The sequence below is a fragment of the Argopecten irradians genome, chromosome 7, assembly GCF_041381155.1.
Source record: "Argopecten irradians isolate NY chromosome 7, Ai_NY, whole genome shotgun sequence".
In the NCBI taxonomy this organism is placed as follows: domain Eukaryota; kingdom Metazoa; phylum Mollusca; class Bivalvia; order Pectinida; family Pectinidae; genus Argopecten; species Argopecten irradians.
Window position 1 is genome coordinate 38,392,280 of NC_091140.1, and position 20,898 is coordinate 38,413,177.

The 20,898-nt window shown below is 35.2% G+C and overlaps 1 protein-coding gene across 3 annotated transcripts; it reads left to right on the forward strand.

Moving 5' to 3' along the window:
• The first annotated feature begins 1,090 nt into the window (after positions 1 to 1,090).
• Positions 1,091 to 19,800, forward strand: LOC138328363 (leucine-rich repeats and immunoglobulin-like domains protein 3). 3 transcript variants are annotated; one of them, XM_069275138.1, is made up of 2 exons: positions 1,091 to 1,982; positions 17,465 to 19,800. In XM_069275138.1, the coding sequence occupies exon 2, from the start codon at positions 17,472 to 17,474 to the stop codon at positions 19,074 to 19,076; it is 1,605 nt and encodes a 534-aa protein (XP_069131239.1). In that variant the 5' UTR covers positions 1,091 to 1,982; positions 17,465 to 17,471; the 3' UTR covers positions 19,077 to 19,800. The 3 variants fall into 3 exon arrangements, with proteins under 3 accessions (XP_069131239.1, XP_069131241.1, XP_069131240.1); XM_069275140.1 differs by lacking the exon at positions 1,091 to 1,982 and adding an exon at positions 8,295 to 8,412; XM_069275139.1 differs by lacking the exon at positions 1,091 to 1,982 and adding an exon at positions 11,263 to 11,543.
• Positions 19,801 to 20,898: the final 1,098 nt, after the last annotated feature.

The window sequence follows — 20,898 nt, forward strand, 5'->3', positions numbered from 1 at the left end:
TGAGGGTACACAGCATGCCGCGCGGCTCAGTGTTTGGTCAAATAAACGTACTATAGGGGTAATGCAATAACGACTTGAGTAATGAATTAATAAAAGTAGAATTATCATATTATCGATTCATTTTATGTAGTTAATCAGTGTTTTGGCCGAAACATGTATCGTGTAAGTGACAAAACATCAATTCATGTCTGACAGAAGGCATCGCAGCCTCACAATTCATTATAACGCGAAGTCGCTTATTTTTAAGGGGATGGCATTTTCACAATTTCAAGGGTCAATGGTTGCAAAAATTTTATCCGCAAACATTGATAAACTGGTGAATTTAACCTTGTGGTGAGATCGCTTTTGAAATGGTTTTGTATTTAATTTTATTTGATTTTTAATTTGAAGAAGAAGAACTTGCCAAATCTAGATAATATTCACTGAAATGATTGGATAAAGGTGATATTACTTTCGAATTATGCTATTTCAATTCTAGTTACGAGACGAGAGATATTAGATATAGTTACATTAGATACATCACGTGCTTTGTTGCATGTCGAACATTTCCAAAATTTAAAAGCAAAATCAAAAAGCAAAATGATACGACGCCTTCGTGAAATATTAGCTATCTAATATTGATGTTATCAATATGGCTACAAAATGTCAGGACTAGAAAACAAGCAACACAATCAGCGCTTTCTGATACAATCATGTAACAAAACGAAACAGGATTTCCCGTTCCATATCAAAGAAGATGTCTAATTACATAATTGATGCAAATGGCGAATTTATACCTGAGTCACGTGCTAACCGGATATGACATAAGGCGCGCACGCGACAGAACATTTATTTTGTCGGATAAAAAAACCCATGCTAGCTGGTAGTCTATAGAATTCCGACTATTCAGATACGATTCAGGCACCAATAGAAAAAAAATCTTAATTTGTATGACAAAAAAAAAATCATTGAACGGGATTTACTGGGGCCCGAAGCTGAGCGGAATCAAAAGCTATATTAAAGTTACCCAGCGGTATTGATTGTAGGTGAATCAAATCACGCATTTTAACATACACAATGGCTATAGATAAATTCTGTGCGGCTGGTGTGATTATAAACTGCAGACGAGATGGTAATACAGGCTCGGCAAATATTAAATAAGCACTTGAATGCTAAACGAATATCGCCTATTTTGATTTAAATCAGAAACTCCGGTATGCTGAATCACTTATCGGCGTTGACTGAGACCTGAGACAAGATTCGTCCATGACAGATGGCCTCAACTCAAGCATGGTCGACACTTCATGGACGGCGCTAGTATCTTCAAAGGGGAGTGTTTTTATCCCGTGAACGTCGCGGAATAAATTTAACATCCTTCGTTGATATTACAGAAAGGTATACAGTAGTTATTTGGACCTCGCCAGCACGCTTTGACAATAACCCAAAAGAAATAACTTTCAAGCCGTATTATCCTTAAGGATTTCTGTGATAAGGACGTATCCTATTCGATGGATTACTTACAGTTTACGCATAAACTCTTCACTATGATGAGCATACCTCAAATATGCTGACGTGGAACTCAAATTAAAACAGATATGCACAAATAACGTTAACCACACAAAAAGACTTTTAAAGACTTGGAAGGCGTTCAGAAATCGTGTGTAGAGCGAGAGATTTTAACCGTCAAAAACGCCAGTTCCCTTCATTATTTAGCGGACGCGGTTTGTTTGGCTGATCGTTTTACATCCCTGACAAATTGTCGTTTGCTTGTTTGAGGTTCTCTGTTGAGGAGACCTCCAATTTTACACAGCAGCAGACGCCCTTATCACGCGCGCACGTGCGGTTTGAAATAGAGTTGTTGGTTCATCAGTGATCTCCATACACAGGACGAGCGGGTTTATGTATCGGAGGAAACAAGCATGGCTATAAATTACTGTTACATTACAAAACACCTGCGGAATATATCTAAACCTTGGAACTACTTATGACAGACATCAACAAAGGTGAGAACAAAACATTTGTCATTTTAAACAATTTCTTGTCAGAAAGTTTCGACTTAGTATCATGATTATGGTCTTCATATAGTAGTTATCTATGTAGGCCACAAAGTTAGTGTTCTTTCGTACAAATTGTAATGAGCGATTATAATTTTTTTTCTAGTTATATTATTCAGACAAAATTCATTTCATTTGTGCAGTTCCGTTTGATATCCTGATGAAGGTACTATTCACTTGCAGAGATGAATTTATTGATGTATTGATGTCATTTCCCATAATTAGTTAGTTACGAGTTTATTGCTTACATTACGCCGTTTATAACTAGGCTTTGTCTTCACGATGATGATGGAAGGTGTACATAATAACAAATTCTGGAGTGTTCGCCCCTCATATTACCATAATGATAAATGACTTCTGTGAAGATGAATCAGTTTCGTGCTAAGGTGTAATTGTATCGAGTGTCCTAACAATAAGTTTTTGGGTGATGGTCTGATGTTAAAAGACAGGTAACACATACAAATGTATCAGTTTCTCTCACCTGATTAATCTTGTGTTTGATCTGACAAGCCCAGGTAGGCGACAGGTGTACACAGTATCAAATGTATTTTGGCATCATCTTTTTGTGGGAAATTTGTTATGTATAAGATTCCATGAAGATATCATACCGCCATTATATTGTAACAATGATGTAATATTGGCTTTGATGTTTTGTAGTTTAACGATTTTTCCAGAAACGCAATTCTAAGGTGCGTGAAACTGAAACTGGCGATAGATTTACAGCACCTCGTCAACGACTTCCTCTAAATTGATTCCATGCGTAAAATAGTAGAACAATTAATATATCTTGAACAAGAACGCTTGAATTGTATAAACCATATCACAACCAATGGACGGTTGGACGACTGCTGAAGTTTACGTCTTCATTAGGGAGAAATCCAAATATTGATCAGATCCGCTACCAACCAATGCTTTGTGGACCAATGAATCAGAGTCATTCAGACTAATAGGATACACCATCGTCCATTAGTCAGGATATGTGATATCGCATTTCCATTAAACCCAGTTATGCATCGACATATTATTCTTTTCAAATTTTGCACGGAGGGAAGATGGGTGAGCAGTATCGGTTTGGATACTATGAACTCCAGTGTAAAACCACGAACTGTTAACTTCGTTATAAGAATAAACATGAGGATACCTTGAGATAAATACTATCATACTTACTTCCTTAGATTTCCTAGTTTGCGGTCGATATTACAGTTGCCATCAGTAATATTTTCCCAGTAAAATATATATGAAGTAAGAGAAAACAATATTTGTGTTGTAGTGAAATGAAATGCTATGAACCAAATTTCTTTTCCGTTTACTGAATTTTGCGATTTCAGTTGCAAACCAAGTTTTTCACGGATAAAAACTAATTACATTTTCTTTTCATATATTGGTATTTGATAACTATTTTTTTCCTGGAGACAAACTTTCTTGAATTCACTCTGGTCGCGAAATTCGCGAATATAAGTCGCACCTGAAGGAAAGTTATTTTACGATATTAACTTCAATGGCTATTTGATTGCCATGATGATGCTCATTGTACATGTATTTCTATTTTGGTCCAAGAAATCACATTTAAAATAATTTAAAAGACAAAATAATAATATATTTAACACACTTCCTTTTTTTCCAAGTTTATCTTGGATTTATGAAAACATTCGTTTCAAAGGTTTTCAAATATCACTATCTGAATTGCCATTCTACTAATATGTAGTACATAAATAAAGTCCCATGTAAGATATTATGCCTTTCGATCTAATTTACACTAAATACGTCAAGGCGTGACGTTCACAATGATAGAGTACTTTGAGTCATACGTTGATTTATTTTTCCTACATTTATTGTTTGGCAACGTTGATTAAAATAATTCTCCTATATACTAACGAATTGTAATAGAAACACGACGTATACGAATGGAATATTTTATAAAAATAACATTTGACATTGGCTTGAGATAGCTGCTACAAAAACTAATATGTTGAGAATCTCCGGCTTGGAACGCTAGATTTTAATGAGGTAATTTTTTCACGAATCTTGAAAACTACTTAGCATATAAACTGAATTAAGTTTGATGCAAGACTAGCGCCTGCTGGTGAATACAGCTGTAACGTATCGTCTATAACACATATGACAATAATTACCATGTAAATGAGTAACAACTGTTCACAGGGACTGGGCAATTTTAACCACATTTAAACAACCCAAGTATGCTTATTTCTTCTATACAACGCATTTAAAGTATTTTGAGAGGAATGCTGGATTAAATAACCCAAGTATGATACTCATCTGTTCCATACACCACATTTAAAGTGTTAATTTTGAGAGAAATGTTGGATTAACTGTTCTGGCGCTTGAGTTCCACATAGATGTGTTTTGATATAAATCATTTAAATTGTTCGCATATAGGTATGAAAGTAAACTGAAGTCCCTGTGCAAGAGGTGCTTTGCTTAAATCGTCTGGTTTCATTCACAGATGCTCGTTGCTTAATGCACAATGAAAACCCCTTCCATCAGTTGAGATAAACAGATTGTGTTGATATGATATAACTTGGGAATTCATTCCACTTCATCTATGGCTTTTGGAGGTACTGACCCAGGTCTTGGTTCATATTATTATAAACAGTAACTGCAAACGTTTTATAATGTTCATCTTAACTTTTTACAGAGTTTAATAGTATGGACCTATGCAGTACAAATGTTTTAGGCTCAGTTTGTTTTCCTAAATATATAAATGCACGTATATACCCCCAAACTACTAAAAGAGCTTTACTGGTATCATGTTTATGTAAAAGATATCCAACTCCCATGCGACTTCATGGTATACAATGATGAAAGTTTTGGCATTAAAATGAAAAAAGATAAGAACAGACACACACATTACCAACCATATGGTACAAGTGCTCGTTAGTTCAGCAACGTGTTGTTTCTGTGTGGCCTCACGAAACAACATAAATACAAAAAAGATATAAAATCTTAGAATAGATAAACTGTGGTGACAAGTTTGTATGAGGAAATAAACAGTATTGATGAAGAGCAAGTAAACAGTGTATATTGTTGTTGAATGGGAAGACATATGGCGGAAGAAAATGATTAAATGGGGATGGCATATAAAATTGACTTTTAGATAGAGAAAGGTTGAGGTAGGGGAAATTGATAATTCGATTACATGTGGAGGATGTGATTCAACAGAGAACACTGAAGAACAATGCTTACTTTTGATAAATGGAAATTATGAAAGAAATTTGAACTTTTGAAGATAACTAATATCGCAATGGAATTGTGTTCAAGCGTTAGTAAGGGTGTTAGTAATTCCTCTGCTATTTAGTGTTCGGTTGTTAAGCACTTCCTAATGAAGTCCCTGTGAATCTGAAAACTTACCAAACATGTTTTGGAAAGATAAAAGCTAAATTTTGTCGTCTTTTACGATAATTTACCTACGCCTTTTATGCGATAAACCTATTTTAGGCATTTTTGTACCATTGGTAAAGGGGTACAGGGTCATGGTCACCAGTCTCTTGAATACTGAAGACATCACTAAAATTTGACTAGACAATGTTTTTCTCTGAGAAATGATTTATTCTAAGTTTCAAACTAGGGGGGAATAATCTAGAATTAGAAGTCTGCTGAGAGAATCTTATCAACACCTTAGGATCTGGTGGCCAGTCTATAGCATGATATACAAATAATGTATGAGAGACGAGACGAAAACAAATGATTATATTTTATTCTACTTTCAGTTTCCCGTTTGGTCTATCTTAAACCAGATAAGCAATATCAGGCTATGAACTCCAATCTGGTCAAGCGCATGAATATTTAACGTTTCCGCCGCGTCACTGACAATGAATACTTACGCCTATACATAACGGTCAAATGATTTCAAAAGTGGTTTTAAAGTTGTGCGGTCTTTCAAATCCAATAGTGTTTTCATTATGACAAAATAGCATGTATTGAAGAATATCATCGCATAGTTTTCATTTGTTCGCTTGTTTCAAACCGTTTTGTGTTGAACTATATTCAAAAGCTGATGCTCTGTCTGTTCCGTTTATTGAACTAGGTGACGTCAACACTAACGCAATAGGAAAATTCAAAAGATGTACATTTGTACGTGTATAGTTTTGAATTTGAATGACGTAATGAATGCATAAGTAATAAACTGTTACCAGATTGGACATACAGTTGATTGAAGCCCATCCGGCAGAAAGATAAATATCCATGGCGCCCTAACGGGTGCCTTTCTATTTACCTTCCTTCCGGATGAACTTCATATAAACTGTATGTCCAATCTGGTTACAGTTTATTGCTTAAATGAAAAGCAAAGGAAGGAGAAATAGAAAGGAGGAAAACAGAGGTGTTTATATAGGACGATAGTTTTATAACTATGGAATAGAAATCGAAACTTGAGATTTGACATAAAAAAGAAAGTAAATAAATAGGAAGGAGAGATAAATAGATGAAATTGTAAGATAACATATTCGATGCGCTGTGTGGATGCATAGATGCGGTCGCTATGTCAGCAATGCTTCAGGAATACCCCATGAAAATGGAATTTCCTGAAGTCGGAATTTGAGAATTTAGAATGACTTTGATCCTCCTTAAATCTAATCATCGCATCATAGAAGCAATTAGTCAGAAATAATTAACTCAAACCCCCTTTAATGAACTTGCATAGTCTTCGTGAACACCTAATATCAAAGCATGTAGAACATTTTAAAATGAATCACAGCTTTTTGTGGGTGTTGCTATCCGCGCCAACGTCAAGCTGTAATGGGTCGTTTTAGCAGTATCGAAAACGTGAGTATTTCAGCTGATACTTTACGTTAAATTCCAGTGAAATATATTTTATAACAATTAACACATGTTGGAAATAGAAAGTTACGGGAAGGATAAAAAAATGTCTGATATCAACCTTCTTGTCAACGTAATTAAATCAACTGCTCACAACGTAGACAGATGAATCTCCATCATGTCTATACATTTAGCCCTTGTGTAAATTTATCTTGCTCTAAATATTAATTTCACTGCTTGAAGCAACTATTACGAATTGGCTTACGTTGGGTGTAGCAGCTGGAAAAAGTTAGTGATGCAATATAGACTCCGACAGGGGAAGATGGAATATATAACCAACCTCCCAGTCAGGGTCTCACTCGAGTCATATCAATCATAATGTACCATCATTCACCCTGCTCCCATACTACAAACTGGGAAAAATGAAGTAAAAACGAGAGTAAAAAACACCGACTTTTTAGTTACTGGTTCTGTATTAGGTTATGCAGATAAGATGATTTGCGTGCAAGATATATCACATTCTTGATTAAATTGTAGCATAATGTGAAAAAAATCTTGTTAGAACGAGCTATAAAATTCTGTATGGGTATGAAAATCGACGAAGCGTTTCATTACACAACGTCTTTATTACACGATACAGCGAGGATACTTTAGCAACCGTTGTAGATCATAGATAATGTTGTAGATCATAGAAGATGTTGTAGATTATAGATGATGTTAAAAAGACCAGCACTATATGTTACGAAGAGGTAAACACCTTACTGCTGAAGCGCGCTTTAAATATTTCGAGTTATTTCGAGTTACAATGAATTCGCATAAGGAAGTTTCCTTATAAAATTTATATGTATTTTAATTGTTAATTAAAGCAAGGAATTGGATACAAATGAGTTTTCTCTAAAACTGTAGCAAAATGCCTTAAACGCTTGATCTTTGTGGACACCTCGACCATTTTATCGTTCTTTAGAACATTTTTGTAAACTGCAGACTATTTATAAAATGTATGTGTTTTGGAAAATTGGTATTCACATTAATAAGAAATTTAGAAATAAAAAATAATTAACTTTTCAATAGGATAGATTTACGGATGTTTCAACTAAATTCCAATAAATTGAAAATGTTGAAATTTGAGTGATTTTCTCTATAACAGTAGCAAATCACCAAAAACGGATTTAAAGTTTGTTTGTTATTTCACATTTTGTTGACGTTAATGATGAAATAAAAAAGTCACAAAACTGAAATTTATCTCGCACTCAATACTAAGTTATTTCCGAAAATATCGAAATTCCTCAAAGTCCTCCAATGCAATATTGCTAATTTGAGTTGGAATGTGATATGACTGTAACCAGTGTGCCCATGCTGGGTAATAAAAGCCGAGAAGGGATGGGAGGGGGTTCAGGGGGCTGAGAGAGCCAGATTCTGCATTTACTGCACCGTGCATACTCGATAAGATAACAAAATTCTACTTTCGTTTCGTTCCAATTGATTTTATGTCCTCCAGCATAAGGTAGTGTTTCTTTGGGTCGACAACAACGCCGATGAAAAAGGACTGTTTTGTGTAACGTGGCGTTGAGGTCTTGTGAAGGGAAGAGTTTTGTGCACGTAGGTAAGAGGTGTAGGTGCAGAATAGGGAGTGATTCTAGGAGGGACGGAAAGTAAACTAAGGGCGAGGCATTGGATGTTATCCAACTTATCATTGAAGATAAAACAATTTTTCTGTATTGAATAAATATACTTGTTGTCTTTATCAATTTTATTATCATATTTAGGTAAGATTTTGGGTAGCAGTATCTCAAAGGTTTGAAGTTCAAAAGCAATAGTTCAATATCTGGAATAAACCTTTCTCATTTTAGTTCATGGGATTCGTTTCCATTATCAAGTTTGCAGGGTAGCGTGTATATATAAAGAAAATGTAACACTATTGTTGGAAAATCTTAAATAAGAAAAATAATTCATTTTTTTTAATTGATATTTTTTGTGCGATATTTAAAAGTGATAGAATAATCAGTTTGACTCGATTCAGAGATAGTAGAAATTGGTTTATGTATATTTGTAATGTAAACAGGTTTGAATTATGCGGGTGCATTTGATACTGCTTGTGCAGAAGACACTAAAGAACGGGCGGGGTAAGTTGGGGATTACGTAACGGGGTCGACAAAACGTGATGATTACATTTATTGGGAGGGGGTAGTGCAGTTGTCATTACATTTACCAGCTGTAATAGGGAGTGAATCCCGTAATGCCAGAATTGACTGAGTCAATCAATTTGCTGCAGCTAATGCTATCGCTATGTGATGCCGTAGTAATTAATTGAAGAACGTTTGGTTGATAGATTCATCAGGTCGAGAAGACGACAAATTAATCCTACGTTTGATGTGATAATGGCGAAGTTTGCGTCATTAGACTTGCAGAACGGGGGCGTCTTTGTAGTGTGGCAGGTACACGTATACCGTCAGCCAAGTTTTTACCCTAAGTTATGACAGCAGATGGGACTATACCAAACCAAAATATGTACTTAAGTAACACAGTCAAATTGACTGCGAATTAATAACGATACAACTATTTACAGTGATCATAATAAATAAAATTGCGATCTAAGTGTAAGTAGCAATATTTGCTATTGAAAAATACTATCATATGGTATTCATTATGTAAGATAAATATCTAACACAAGAACCCTTGTCGACATTCCTGTAGAAGCTGTCAGACATATATAATTAAACTTCTCGTACGAGTGAAGCTATCTACCTTGTTCAACAACCCAGTTTGTTTAAAAAAGTTTTCAAGCGTTGATCGTTTGCACGTTCGTTCGCGCACGTGAAGTGGATCTCGAGTTTGTGTTTAATTTGAATTCCTCTGTGCTATTCTTTACAAGGCAATTTCACACGTTGTGTATACAGTTAGATAGGGCTTCCAGATTTTCGATATCGCCTGACTGACATAGTGATTCTTAGTCATCGAGACATCCTTCGGTTATCTCTGACAGAAAAGTCTAAGGTGAATGCTCGACCAGTTCATCTTCATACATAACCGTATCAATATCACTTCACTCAAACATAATCACTTTTCTTCATAAAATGTTAACCACTTGAGAATATTTAAAAAAAACGCGTCAAATGTTATTTGACTACAACTTTAATATGATATGGATTGCAATGACGTTTGTGGATATCTTTAATTCTAAACAGTTATACAATAAACAAGTTGTCTGTACAAGGCACATCTAACCAGACTGACGTTTTAAGGCTTTGATTGCTACGGGATGGTGATATACCGAGATAATTCTCCCTTTGGAGGAATGCATCAGATTGATGTACGAGAGTTGATAAAGAATGGATGTGTGTTTATTTCAACGGTTCTGGTCTGTGCTTCTTTACACTTACCCACTCGTGTAAATGTGAAAACTGTTGTTTTTGACAAAGCTAATCCATAACGACAAACAACATGACTACGCAGGCAGTAGGCACTGAACTTAAAAATGGCAGCGATGATTCTAACAGTCATGATTGCTTAACAGGCAATGCATGATGGTTTCAATATTGAGCTTTTACGTAAATATTAATGATTAAGTGACAATATTATAGATCAGTCATACAGTATGATGACAATGGAATATAAACTGGCATTATGATAATGTTCGTCTAGAAACAATTTAATCAAATTAATTGTAAGATATCTTTATACTCTAAAATATGCCATTTTTTCAATATTTCAGAAATGATCCAAATGGAATTCAAATTGCCTGTACAAAAAGTCATGAGGCCAATAGTTCCTACCCCTAATCATTCGGTGTGTCAATTTCTCTATCTCTAAAATGGGTGTCCTTAATATTTTCTTGATAATTGGTTGTCTGCCTGAAAGCGTCTCTTTGTAAAACTATTCCTTGTTTAAAATTGACTCTAAATGGCTGTAGCTATACTGTATGAAACGTTTTAAAATTTTATACGTTCATCTGTCACCAATCTGTCTGTAGAATAAACATCTTTTCGAACACTTAAATCATGTTCCTTCTCTACAACCCAGTTTTTTTTCTAGATTTCCATAACCCTTGTCTTTTAGTTTGGTGTATTTACTATATACCAGGATTGTGAGTAAATTCATTAAAAATAGAGTTTATGAGGGCAGTATAGCCTATTTTGACGTTTACGAGTTCAAAGCTGTCTTACAAGTCCTTCACAAATCTGTGTATATAGATAGAGATAGAAATATCACTCCACCCCCGCTCCTGTTTCCGACTACTGCTATCATCGGACAGATAATTTGTGGTCGTCCAAGTATTCCGAGCCAAATTAACCCCGGATATATTACGTATCCAGTTTCCGTAAAGTCACGGAAAGTTATCGGGTTTATCCGGAGTTTATCATGCATCTACGGTAATCTTTGTTGATGTAAGTAAGTTGAGTGTGTAAGACGTAGCAATCTGTGATGTTTACATAGATCAACAATAAACTGATAGGGTCATGTCAGGATAAACCCAGGTATATATCACTTCAAAGGATGGGGGCACAGACATCTACACTAACACAGGAACGTCAATTATACCGGAGTAACGCTTCAAGATGAAAGTAAGCTGAAAGGAGATTGATACTTTAACAGTATTTACTGGGAAAATACAAGTGGGTTGTTAGCGGAATGAACAAGTTAACACCAGGTTGGAGTTCACGGTAGTGGATAACTTTGGAGTTATGAGTGATGTCCAAATTTGAATGTTTCTGGATAACTTAAAGGAGGCATCGGGTGAGTTTGTGAGTTTATATGTGATTGCTCAACACAAGGGATGAACTTATCTAGTCGACATTATCAACCCATTTAGAAATTTATGTCTCCTCGTCATACATTTCAATCTGCCCAAAAGTTTCGTTTAAGACCGTGTCATGCTCTAGATTTATGATATATCGCTTCGACAAAACAGAGAAGGCTTACTCTTCTGAAACCTCTGAGTTTTTCTACAATATGTTAAAGGAGTCCCAAATTAATATTTTCCGTCTAAGTATATTACAGACTTAGCCTCCTTGCGGGTAGGTATCCATTGTGAGGTCATTATTTTGTGCGCGCAATTTCCGTTGTTTTCTCCGAAAAGTATGACGTTCGGCTCACAAAGACACGACGTCACAATCAGTACCTATCTGCAAGGGCATATAACTCTGTAATATGTAAATACAGAATAGTTTTGTTCACATTTTCCCTTTTTACATGCAATCGATACATAGTTAAGTCTAGATCATCATGTCCATTTAAAATCATATATATTCCAAGCAAGGAGTCCATGGAAACATCTTACATGGTCGACAAAAATTGATATTTAAATGTTTTCGTAGTCAATCAGTTAAGCATGGTATATCACTTTCCTTATCAGCTGTATGAGCAGATTTACAAATGTACAACTCTTGGTAATGGAGTCATCTAAACACCAGTATCTAGATATAACTGCTGTACCGAGTATCTCTGGTCATTACGACATACCATTATGTAGATATAACTGCTGTACCGAGTATCTCTGGTCATTACGACATACCATTATGTAGATATAACTGCTGTACCGAGTATCTCTGGTCATTAGGTTATACCATAATGTCTTTCGTCCGACATATAGATATCAAAATAGCATGTTTTGAAAGAACAATTGTCATAGATAAGGAACACTGAAACATAATTTTAACAATAATACAAATGGGTTTACTTAGTAAATGTGTATCAAAGAATCTAGTTCAACATGGTATGTCAGTAAATGGTACAGGACGCATTAGCGCAATTAATAAATGAATACTTTTTCATGCTATTTGTGAATGTACTGAAATCCAGAAATTTTGCACTTGATATCACGTATAGATAAATTTAGATATTTGTCTCACGCATGCGGTTATGATTTAACAATAAGAATGTTTAAAACACAATAATGAACAGTTGTTATTTGTATGAGAGGAAGAACTTAATTGAAAATCAATTGGTTGAGTCTGTTTGATCAACTACACAGGTCTATGAAACAATGAAAAATATCAAAATATAGTTTAAACAGGGAAAATTCGGGGTTTATCTAATTATTTGGAATACAAATACGTTTATTGTAAGTATACCTTTGATGACTCCCAAACAAAAGTATGTTATGCGTTCGTCTACTGCAATGTGTGGCTTGAGAATAAGAGTTCTTTCGATATATCGATTATTTCTTATAATGGTCTTTTGATATCAAAATGAACTTGTTTGTCGTTTATTTTGCATTTACGATTCGATATATGTAAATTCAATTGAAAAACTAAGCTAGCATCAAACAGTTATGTTCATAGGTCCGAATTCCCATCTCGATTCAATAATGATAATGGAATGTAAAGACTGTGTTTTATAGTTTTAAATAACTTATTTTGAAATGATTCCACTATACCAAATGGACTACAAACCGTTTTCGTTTTCGATATAAATTGAAAATGGTCTAGAGTTGTAAGTCACAACCAGTCAAAGATAATTACAACACCAGACAATTGTCAATCAGTATGTTCCAGACATTCGGACAATAAACACACTTATTTCGTTTTTACGACCAGCCCAATACTCACAAACATGTTTCTGTAAGTGCTAAGTAACTTTCGAAGCCATAAAACATTTAGCAGACCCAGATTTCAGTCAGTCCTGTGACTTTGATCCTTACATCATAAGACGATTCTAATACCTTGAACCGGTAATTTTCCAGCGCTTTCCGGATCGTTAATCATTGTCGACATGTGAGAGACATTTTGCCATCTGTCCGTAACGTTTCTAGTTTTCTTACTGCCGGAAAATTGATATGCCGTCTGCTGGTATTTCATCATCATGGTCTACCCACTGCGACAGTAAATATACATTATTAGGCGTGCCGTGAAAATACTACACGGCTTTTCGTGAAAATGATACATTTTGTAGTACATACAGAATAGAAAAATAATGCGTGCTTCAAATAATGATATTGACAATGACGCGCAGAATCAAAGTTAATTTGGGTCAATAGAGCATGTTGCATATATACAATATATTTATAAGTTTAACTTTAAAATACAAAACAAGTGCACTGAGAGTTTATATGACATTTTGGAAAATTAAACAACAACAAAACTTCAAGTGTTGGTGATGTAACGTATTCAAGTTTGGATTTTTTTATGGAGACGTGTTGATAATTGGGGAAACAACGCACTTACGTATAATTAATTTTTCTTTGTTTTCATACCAAATGTGGCTTTCTGATTGGCCAATATTTGTTTTTGCATACCACTATGAAAAAAAATCTGAGAATGGCGCGAAACCCCGATGTTATCGTGACGTCACAATAGGTCATTGACGTTGCGTATTGATTCGGAAAAAAAAAATCCCTTGAAAAACCACTATAATGTTACATTTAAACATACTTCATTTTATCAAATAGAGTATAAAAAATAATTATAGGTATTGATGTCACTAATTTTTAATTTTATCGGGGTATGAAAAAAAAATGTTTGCAAACTTTTGTGAGAATCCGCTGCGCTAATTTCATAGGGGTATGAAAAAAAATTGTTTGCAAACTTTTGTGAGAATCCGCTACGCGGATTCACACAGCTTGCAAAAAAAAAAAAATCATACCCCGATAAAATTAAAAAAATAGTGACATCAATGCTTAAATGAAAACTAGTGCACCGAGCGCATGTAAGATTTTTAGAAAACAAAACATGGAATGGTGGTGATGTAACTTGTTCAAATTGGAATCATTGGAGCGAGACATGTGGAAACAAAAGAACTACATGTAAAACAATAGTGCTGATTGGTAAACACTAAAACTATACCCGATACAGCTGCCTAATAATATAAAACTCATACCAAATACGTCATTATAGCCAATCAAACTCCATTAAAGTACCAGGAAACAATTATATAACCGTGCGAGTAATCATCACTCCCGTTTGTTTAAACGTCCGGCATGAAATCCCCCATAATGGACGCGCGTTCGCGCATGAAGTGACACTAATTGTCGTCACCCTTGTACCGTTATGCTAAAGACAACCCCCTTTGTCATGTCATTTTAATTAGCGATAATGGAAAATGTGTAACGTGGCCTTTCTCCGCCAAATTAGAGGGGCGAGTCGACATTTTCTTTGTAATCAATTTTCACCACTAAAGGAGAGAGGAACGTCAGCGGGTGTTATCTCGACTGTCCTACTACCGTGTTAGTGTCTTTAATGTCCTGCCAAGTTTGAGTCCATCCCTCGGGGTGATTTTCACCCGGTGCGAGTATTCCGGAGGATAAAAACGTGGTACTAGATAGACCGATACAAACTTCAGTTAATCGCTCGTGGTAACACGGCTGTCTTCCTTTCTCGTGGCACGACCTAAAACACGCGTCCATTCTCGAACATCTGTGGGTTAATACAGACGAGACGATAGCACCAACCCCAGAGCAAAAACATTTTAAAGGGATTCCAGGATGAAAAATCAAAACCTTTCATTAAATGAAATCGGGTATTGAATCGGCTACAATAGGATATTTCAATATTGTGGAAGTAAGAATGTTATTTGATTCAAAGGAGAAGGCAGAGAAAGGGGATAACCCTTTCAAGTTTTCTTGTGCAGAAATGATTATGTATAAGTGCGTATAGGTAAGATTGAGTATCAAAGTGATATCCAGGTATAATGGTGTTGTCGTGGAGGAGACATGGCTGGTCACATCATGCATGATTAGACTTGGAATATTTCAATCTCAATTATCTGGATAAATCCCATATCATGATGCACCCGGTGACATAGCGAATTCCCAGCACCGCCCGGAAACGGGATAGGACCCATACAAATGTAAGAGCTTTTAAATGATTACAGAGAAAATATTTTCTTTAGTAAGGATTATACGTTTATGTATCCGACGGTTTTTTTATTCTTGCTTTATGTGATACCAACGTGGCGAAATGTATCCATCGTAATGCATGAGAGGTATTAGTGCACATTAGTGGAAATTCTAGAAGAAAGGGAGTAAAAACCCACAGCTGTACTGTAAACACTTCGCACTGTAACTAATGTCGTACATTTGTATTACGTTTCCTGCCCCTTCAATGGTGTAAATTCTGTTCTGGATCTTTAAGAATTAATACCAATTTCACGTATTTGTGTTCTCAGTAAATAAACAGAGTATACACGTCGAATAATACATTCTTGATGTTGTAAAGAAAAAATAAATAATGTCAATGTTTTATATAAATTAGCCATCTCATTTGTTGTGGAATGCCGATATACATTTCTCAGATGATATTGTATGCCAGTTTCTGCTATACTCAAGTAGTTTGCTAGTTTTCTGATTTAGAAATTCGGCCGGGGAAATGAGATTATAGTTCTGAGAGAATAATCACATCATCATTTTGTAATTCTACCGCCAGCTATAAGCACTTGTTATGCTATCTTCTTAGATTCGGAGTACATATTCACTTGTAAAGTCGTCGGTTTATTCCATTTTATGTACAGTACAATTAAGCTCTTTTGTACATTTGCAAGATTATTTCGAAGCTAGTTGAACAAAGAAGCCCATTCACATTAGTTAAACAAATATTTGTTTTTGCTAAAACACTTTCATTGGTGCGAATCAAATGTTTGCAAACATTTTTTATATGCCAGAGAACAAAAGGTTATTTCAGATATGCTGTATATAATCGTTTTATTCTTTCTGGATCTATATACGTAGCTTTTAAGGAATAATCAAAATAGACATTCATTAACGCCAAGCTTAAATTATATATACAAGAGTTTTTCTGGTTTGACATTGACATCATATTAGCGAGTTGTACTAGTTTGATTGTATCTGCGATGAGCCAACTTTCGGTATTGTGACCAGATACTACTGGGTGAGATAATTGTCCGGCCATCTGGTATGTCGTTTTATGGAACACGGAATATACCAGATAACATCATAATATTTCCATAAAAAATGAATTATACAATTGTAGAATTCCTACTGCAGGCTCTAAGGGTTCTGATTTATTCAGCATGGCCTAGATTGTCTCATTAATACAATGTTCCACTCCTGGCCAGCCGCTGAAAGCATTGTCCGCCACATTGACTCATTACGGGTAATTTACAGCTCCGATTTAGTTTAATTGGGGAACAACTAAGTTTCATCGACGGACGATTGGACGATGTGAGATATAAAATTATCTCATTTTTTTCCATAATCCATTTAACCTGAACAATCAATTTCACAAAGGAACTTAGAAATTCCGAATGTCAATGGTATTGATGTTTTCCAACAAATGCTTCTGGATATACATGGAATTACAGCATAATTTTCAAAACATTATTTCTTTTGAAAGTCGGTTATAGGATAAAATTATTATTGAGAAAAATAGATTGTTATACATATAGATATGGATACAATGAATAAAGTATGCATATACATTTATATAATCGGCCAGTGTGTCAACGCAAGGTTTGTTCTATTGTTGTTTGTGAGTAGTATATGAAGACGCCGATAGCTATTTGGATTAGAAAAAGGACAGTTGATAGAAAGTGTCGACTCCTACCGGTCAACACTGGATCAAAGAGCGATAATACAGATACGTATTACGATTTTGTTCATTACACGAAACACAGATGAACGTCATTACCCCAGTTGAATAAAATGCTTCATTTATTTCTTTATACAAATTCATGTAACTCTCACTTTCATCTTAATGTTTCAGAGAGAAGATGCTGAAGGCAAGTCTACTTCTTCCTTTGATGTGCATTTCCATCTTCGCGTATGAATTCCGGTGTCCTCAGCTGGAGCAGACGACATCCTGTAAATGCCGAGGTACATTCGAATGGTGGAACAATCGGAACGTCTCTATCCTGAACTGCAGTGCAGTTAGTCTACAGACTATTCCCAACTTGTACGGCGACCAGAGCTCGTATGCGATAACAAAACTATTTCTCAATGGAAATAACCTGACTCGCATAAAAGCAAACGAGTTTCTGCCACTTCAACAGGTAAATGAAATCGACCTCAGTCGCAACCTGATCGAGACTCTGGAGAACGATTCTTTATCGCTTGTATCTCGGCATTTGACGCGCCTGGTACTTGAAGGGAATAGGATCGCACTAGACCAAGGATTATGGTTTCTGAGAGGACTTCAGACACTTAATGAGTTGGTGCTTGATTCTAACACCATCCAGAACGAGTACCACACGTTACCGGGGATATTGTTCAGAGACCTACAGCTCACATCTCTTAGGAAACTAAGTATAAAAAATTGTGGAATTTCAAAAGTAACACCTACCGCTTTTCTGGGCCTTGATCAAGTTGAGGAGCTTGATCTCAGCTACAATTATTTGGAGAGCGTACCAGAAGCCATAATGTCTATGAAAAGGCTGAAGAAGCTTGTGTTGTATGACAACAACATAGACATCGTTAGTGGACATAGTTTTCGTGGACTCAGCCACTTATCTGAGATCGATATGAGTTTAAACATGATGACAAACATTGAGGATGACGCGTTTGAAGGTTTAGAGGATTCGCTAAAGGAATTAAAGTTGTATTCGAACATGCTGTCAGCCATACCTTCAAGTTCACTTCGCAAATTAAGAAAATTACATTTCTTAGTTTTATCCAAAAATAATATCCATTTTATTCAGGACAATGCTTTCAATGGTATACCAAACCTGAAAATGCTTGAGCTAGACTATAATCCATTGATTTACTACAATGAGATGTTTTCAGGTTTAGAGGATACATTAGAGACCTTGACATTGAGAGCAACAAAACTGACGTCATTTCCGGTAAATGCTCTCATAAATCTTCGCAAGCTAACAGATTTAGATCTGTCGCTGAACCAGATCACAAAACCAGTCGGCATTGGAAGACTGGCATTGAAAAACCTGGCTTTGGCTCGGAATAATATCGTGTCTGTTTCGCCATTAGCGTTTTCTGGTCTTTCGCGATCACTTAGCCTCGATTTGGACAATAATAATATCACAAATATTTCTTTTTTACTTGACGTGACACCATGTTCATTTTCCTATCTGGATTTAGTAGGAAATCCCGTCCGATGTGATTGTGATACAGAACGTATCATCAATAGTGGTATGATCCTTGGGATCGGGGGCACGTGCAGCCTTAGCAACGGTTTGACATATGAACTCAACAGCGGATCCACTTCCGGTGTAATTCAGCACCTTACACAGAAGTGTAACACGACTGAGAAAACTCTTAACTGTGTTAATATGCAGTTCTTATCAACCTCATCGGCAGCCACACCTCAAACAACATTCGTTTTTATATTTGTAGTGGCCTTGTTATTTGTAACTGTATCATAGATTTATTTCAACTTGTGATTTTCGTTTTTCTTTCATTTTTGTTTTTTGACATAATATGCCGGGGTGAATGCGGTGTAGTTTGATGTTTCATTACGACTTACGAATTTGATGATTTACTTTGTATTAAATTTTCATTCTTAGCCCATGGAAAATATGCTACTGTATATCAGGAATTGTTTTCTTCTTGCAGAAATTTATATTGTTATCGTGGTTACCATAGGGCCGCCAGTATAAAAACGAGGAATACATAATCTGTTAATACATTACTGTAAACATGGGTATTTTTGTGAGTACTTTATTACGCGGCGGTGTTATTTTGGCGATATATCTAACTTTGGGCTGTTGGCAATATGTTTACATCCACAAAACTTTTCGCGGGTTGACATTTTATAGCGGAAAGGCTTTAGTGTAATTCGCGAAAATCTTTCCCTGGCGTTAATTTCCACAAGTAAAGAGTCGGACCCAACTTAACCAGTTATATATACATTTATCTGTCCATGAAGTATGATAAAGTTCAAACCACGAAACGTATCCACGAATACATCATTTTTACATTATCACATTCATATAATGTATATTTTCATTCTTAACAATAAAAACCGACCAAGAAATAACCCTGCCAAACATACAGAATATCATAGTAAAGTGTTATGTTCATTGAAGTGAGACGAATGCGTGTCGAGTGTAATATTAATATTCCTTAATAAATATTTATGTATATTGTTGTGTTGTTGATTTGATGTATGAAGACAACATACAATGGGATAAACGAACAACCAAACAAACAAAAACGACTACAAACAAATAAGAAGGAAAACAATCAAAATTGTCAATAACAACACACACAAACAGAAAAAACAACCCATAAACAAACAAATAATTAAACAATAGCAAAAACAACAACAACAAATACACCTCAAAATCAACATCACGAAAATATACAAAAAACAGCAATAAACAAAGAAATTATTAATAATCTCTACGGTGTATGGAATCACCGAGTTTCATGGATCTGAGTAAAAAAAAACAAAAAAAAACAACCCGATATAATCACATATCTTTATCATGTCTTAAGGGTATTACATTTGCCACGAAGTTATACCGAGAAAATGCACTGTAGTTCTAACAAAGGTTAAACATTGGTGGATACCGGTGCCTATATGTTTTGATTAGGGAACCACTGGGAAATTATTACAGGGATACCTTTTAAACATTGATTAAAACGATAGCGGTATGATGAATATCATGTATAAGTTATTCCGAGTGATGCAATAACATATTTACTTACGTGTATATACATGCATAAACAATAGCACGATAGATGAATTGCATGTAGACTATAACAAATAAATCATTTCTTGTAATTCTTGCGTAAGATACACGTACTTTCATTTTCGGTTTTAGCTGACATTTATTTTGTATAGTTCCACTCTTTATCTAGTAATTGAACACACCATTAAAAAGGAAACTATTACAAGAAATAAATATTTTCTGATGTGCATGTGACAAATCAAGAGCGGGCGCTTCGATTTTGGAAACTCTTTTTCGTTGTCTCATGAATAAAAATAGTACAGAAATGAGATTTGTTGATTGTGTTGATATAAATATAAAAATCGGATCATATAAAACTCCTAAGTCTAAATTTCAAATTACACTGTCATCAGTTAATATTGGTGATACCATCACTGAGTTCGCATTGCTAAATGTTACTAAAAAACCTTTGTATATTTTCATTTTTGTTATTAACAATCTTGTCTTCAGTCAGGAAAAGACTTCAACCTTTTTCTGTATATTGAAAAAAAAAATGTGCAAAGTTTTCTTC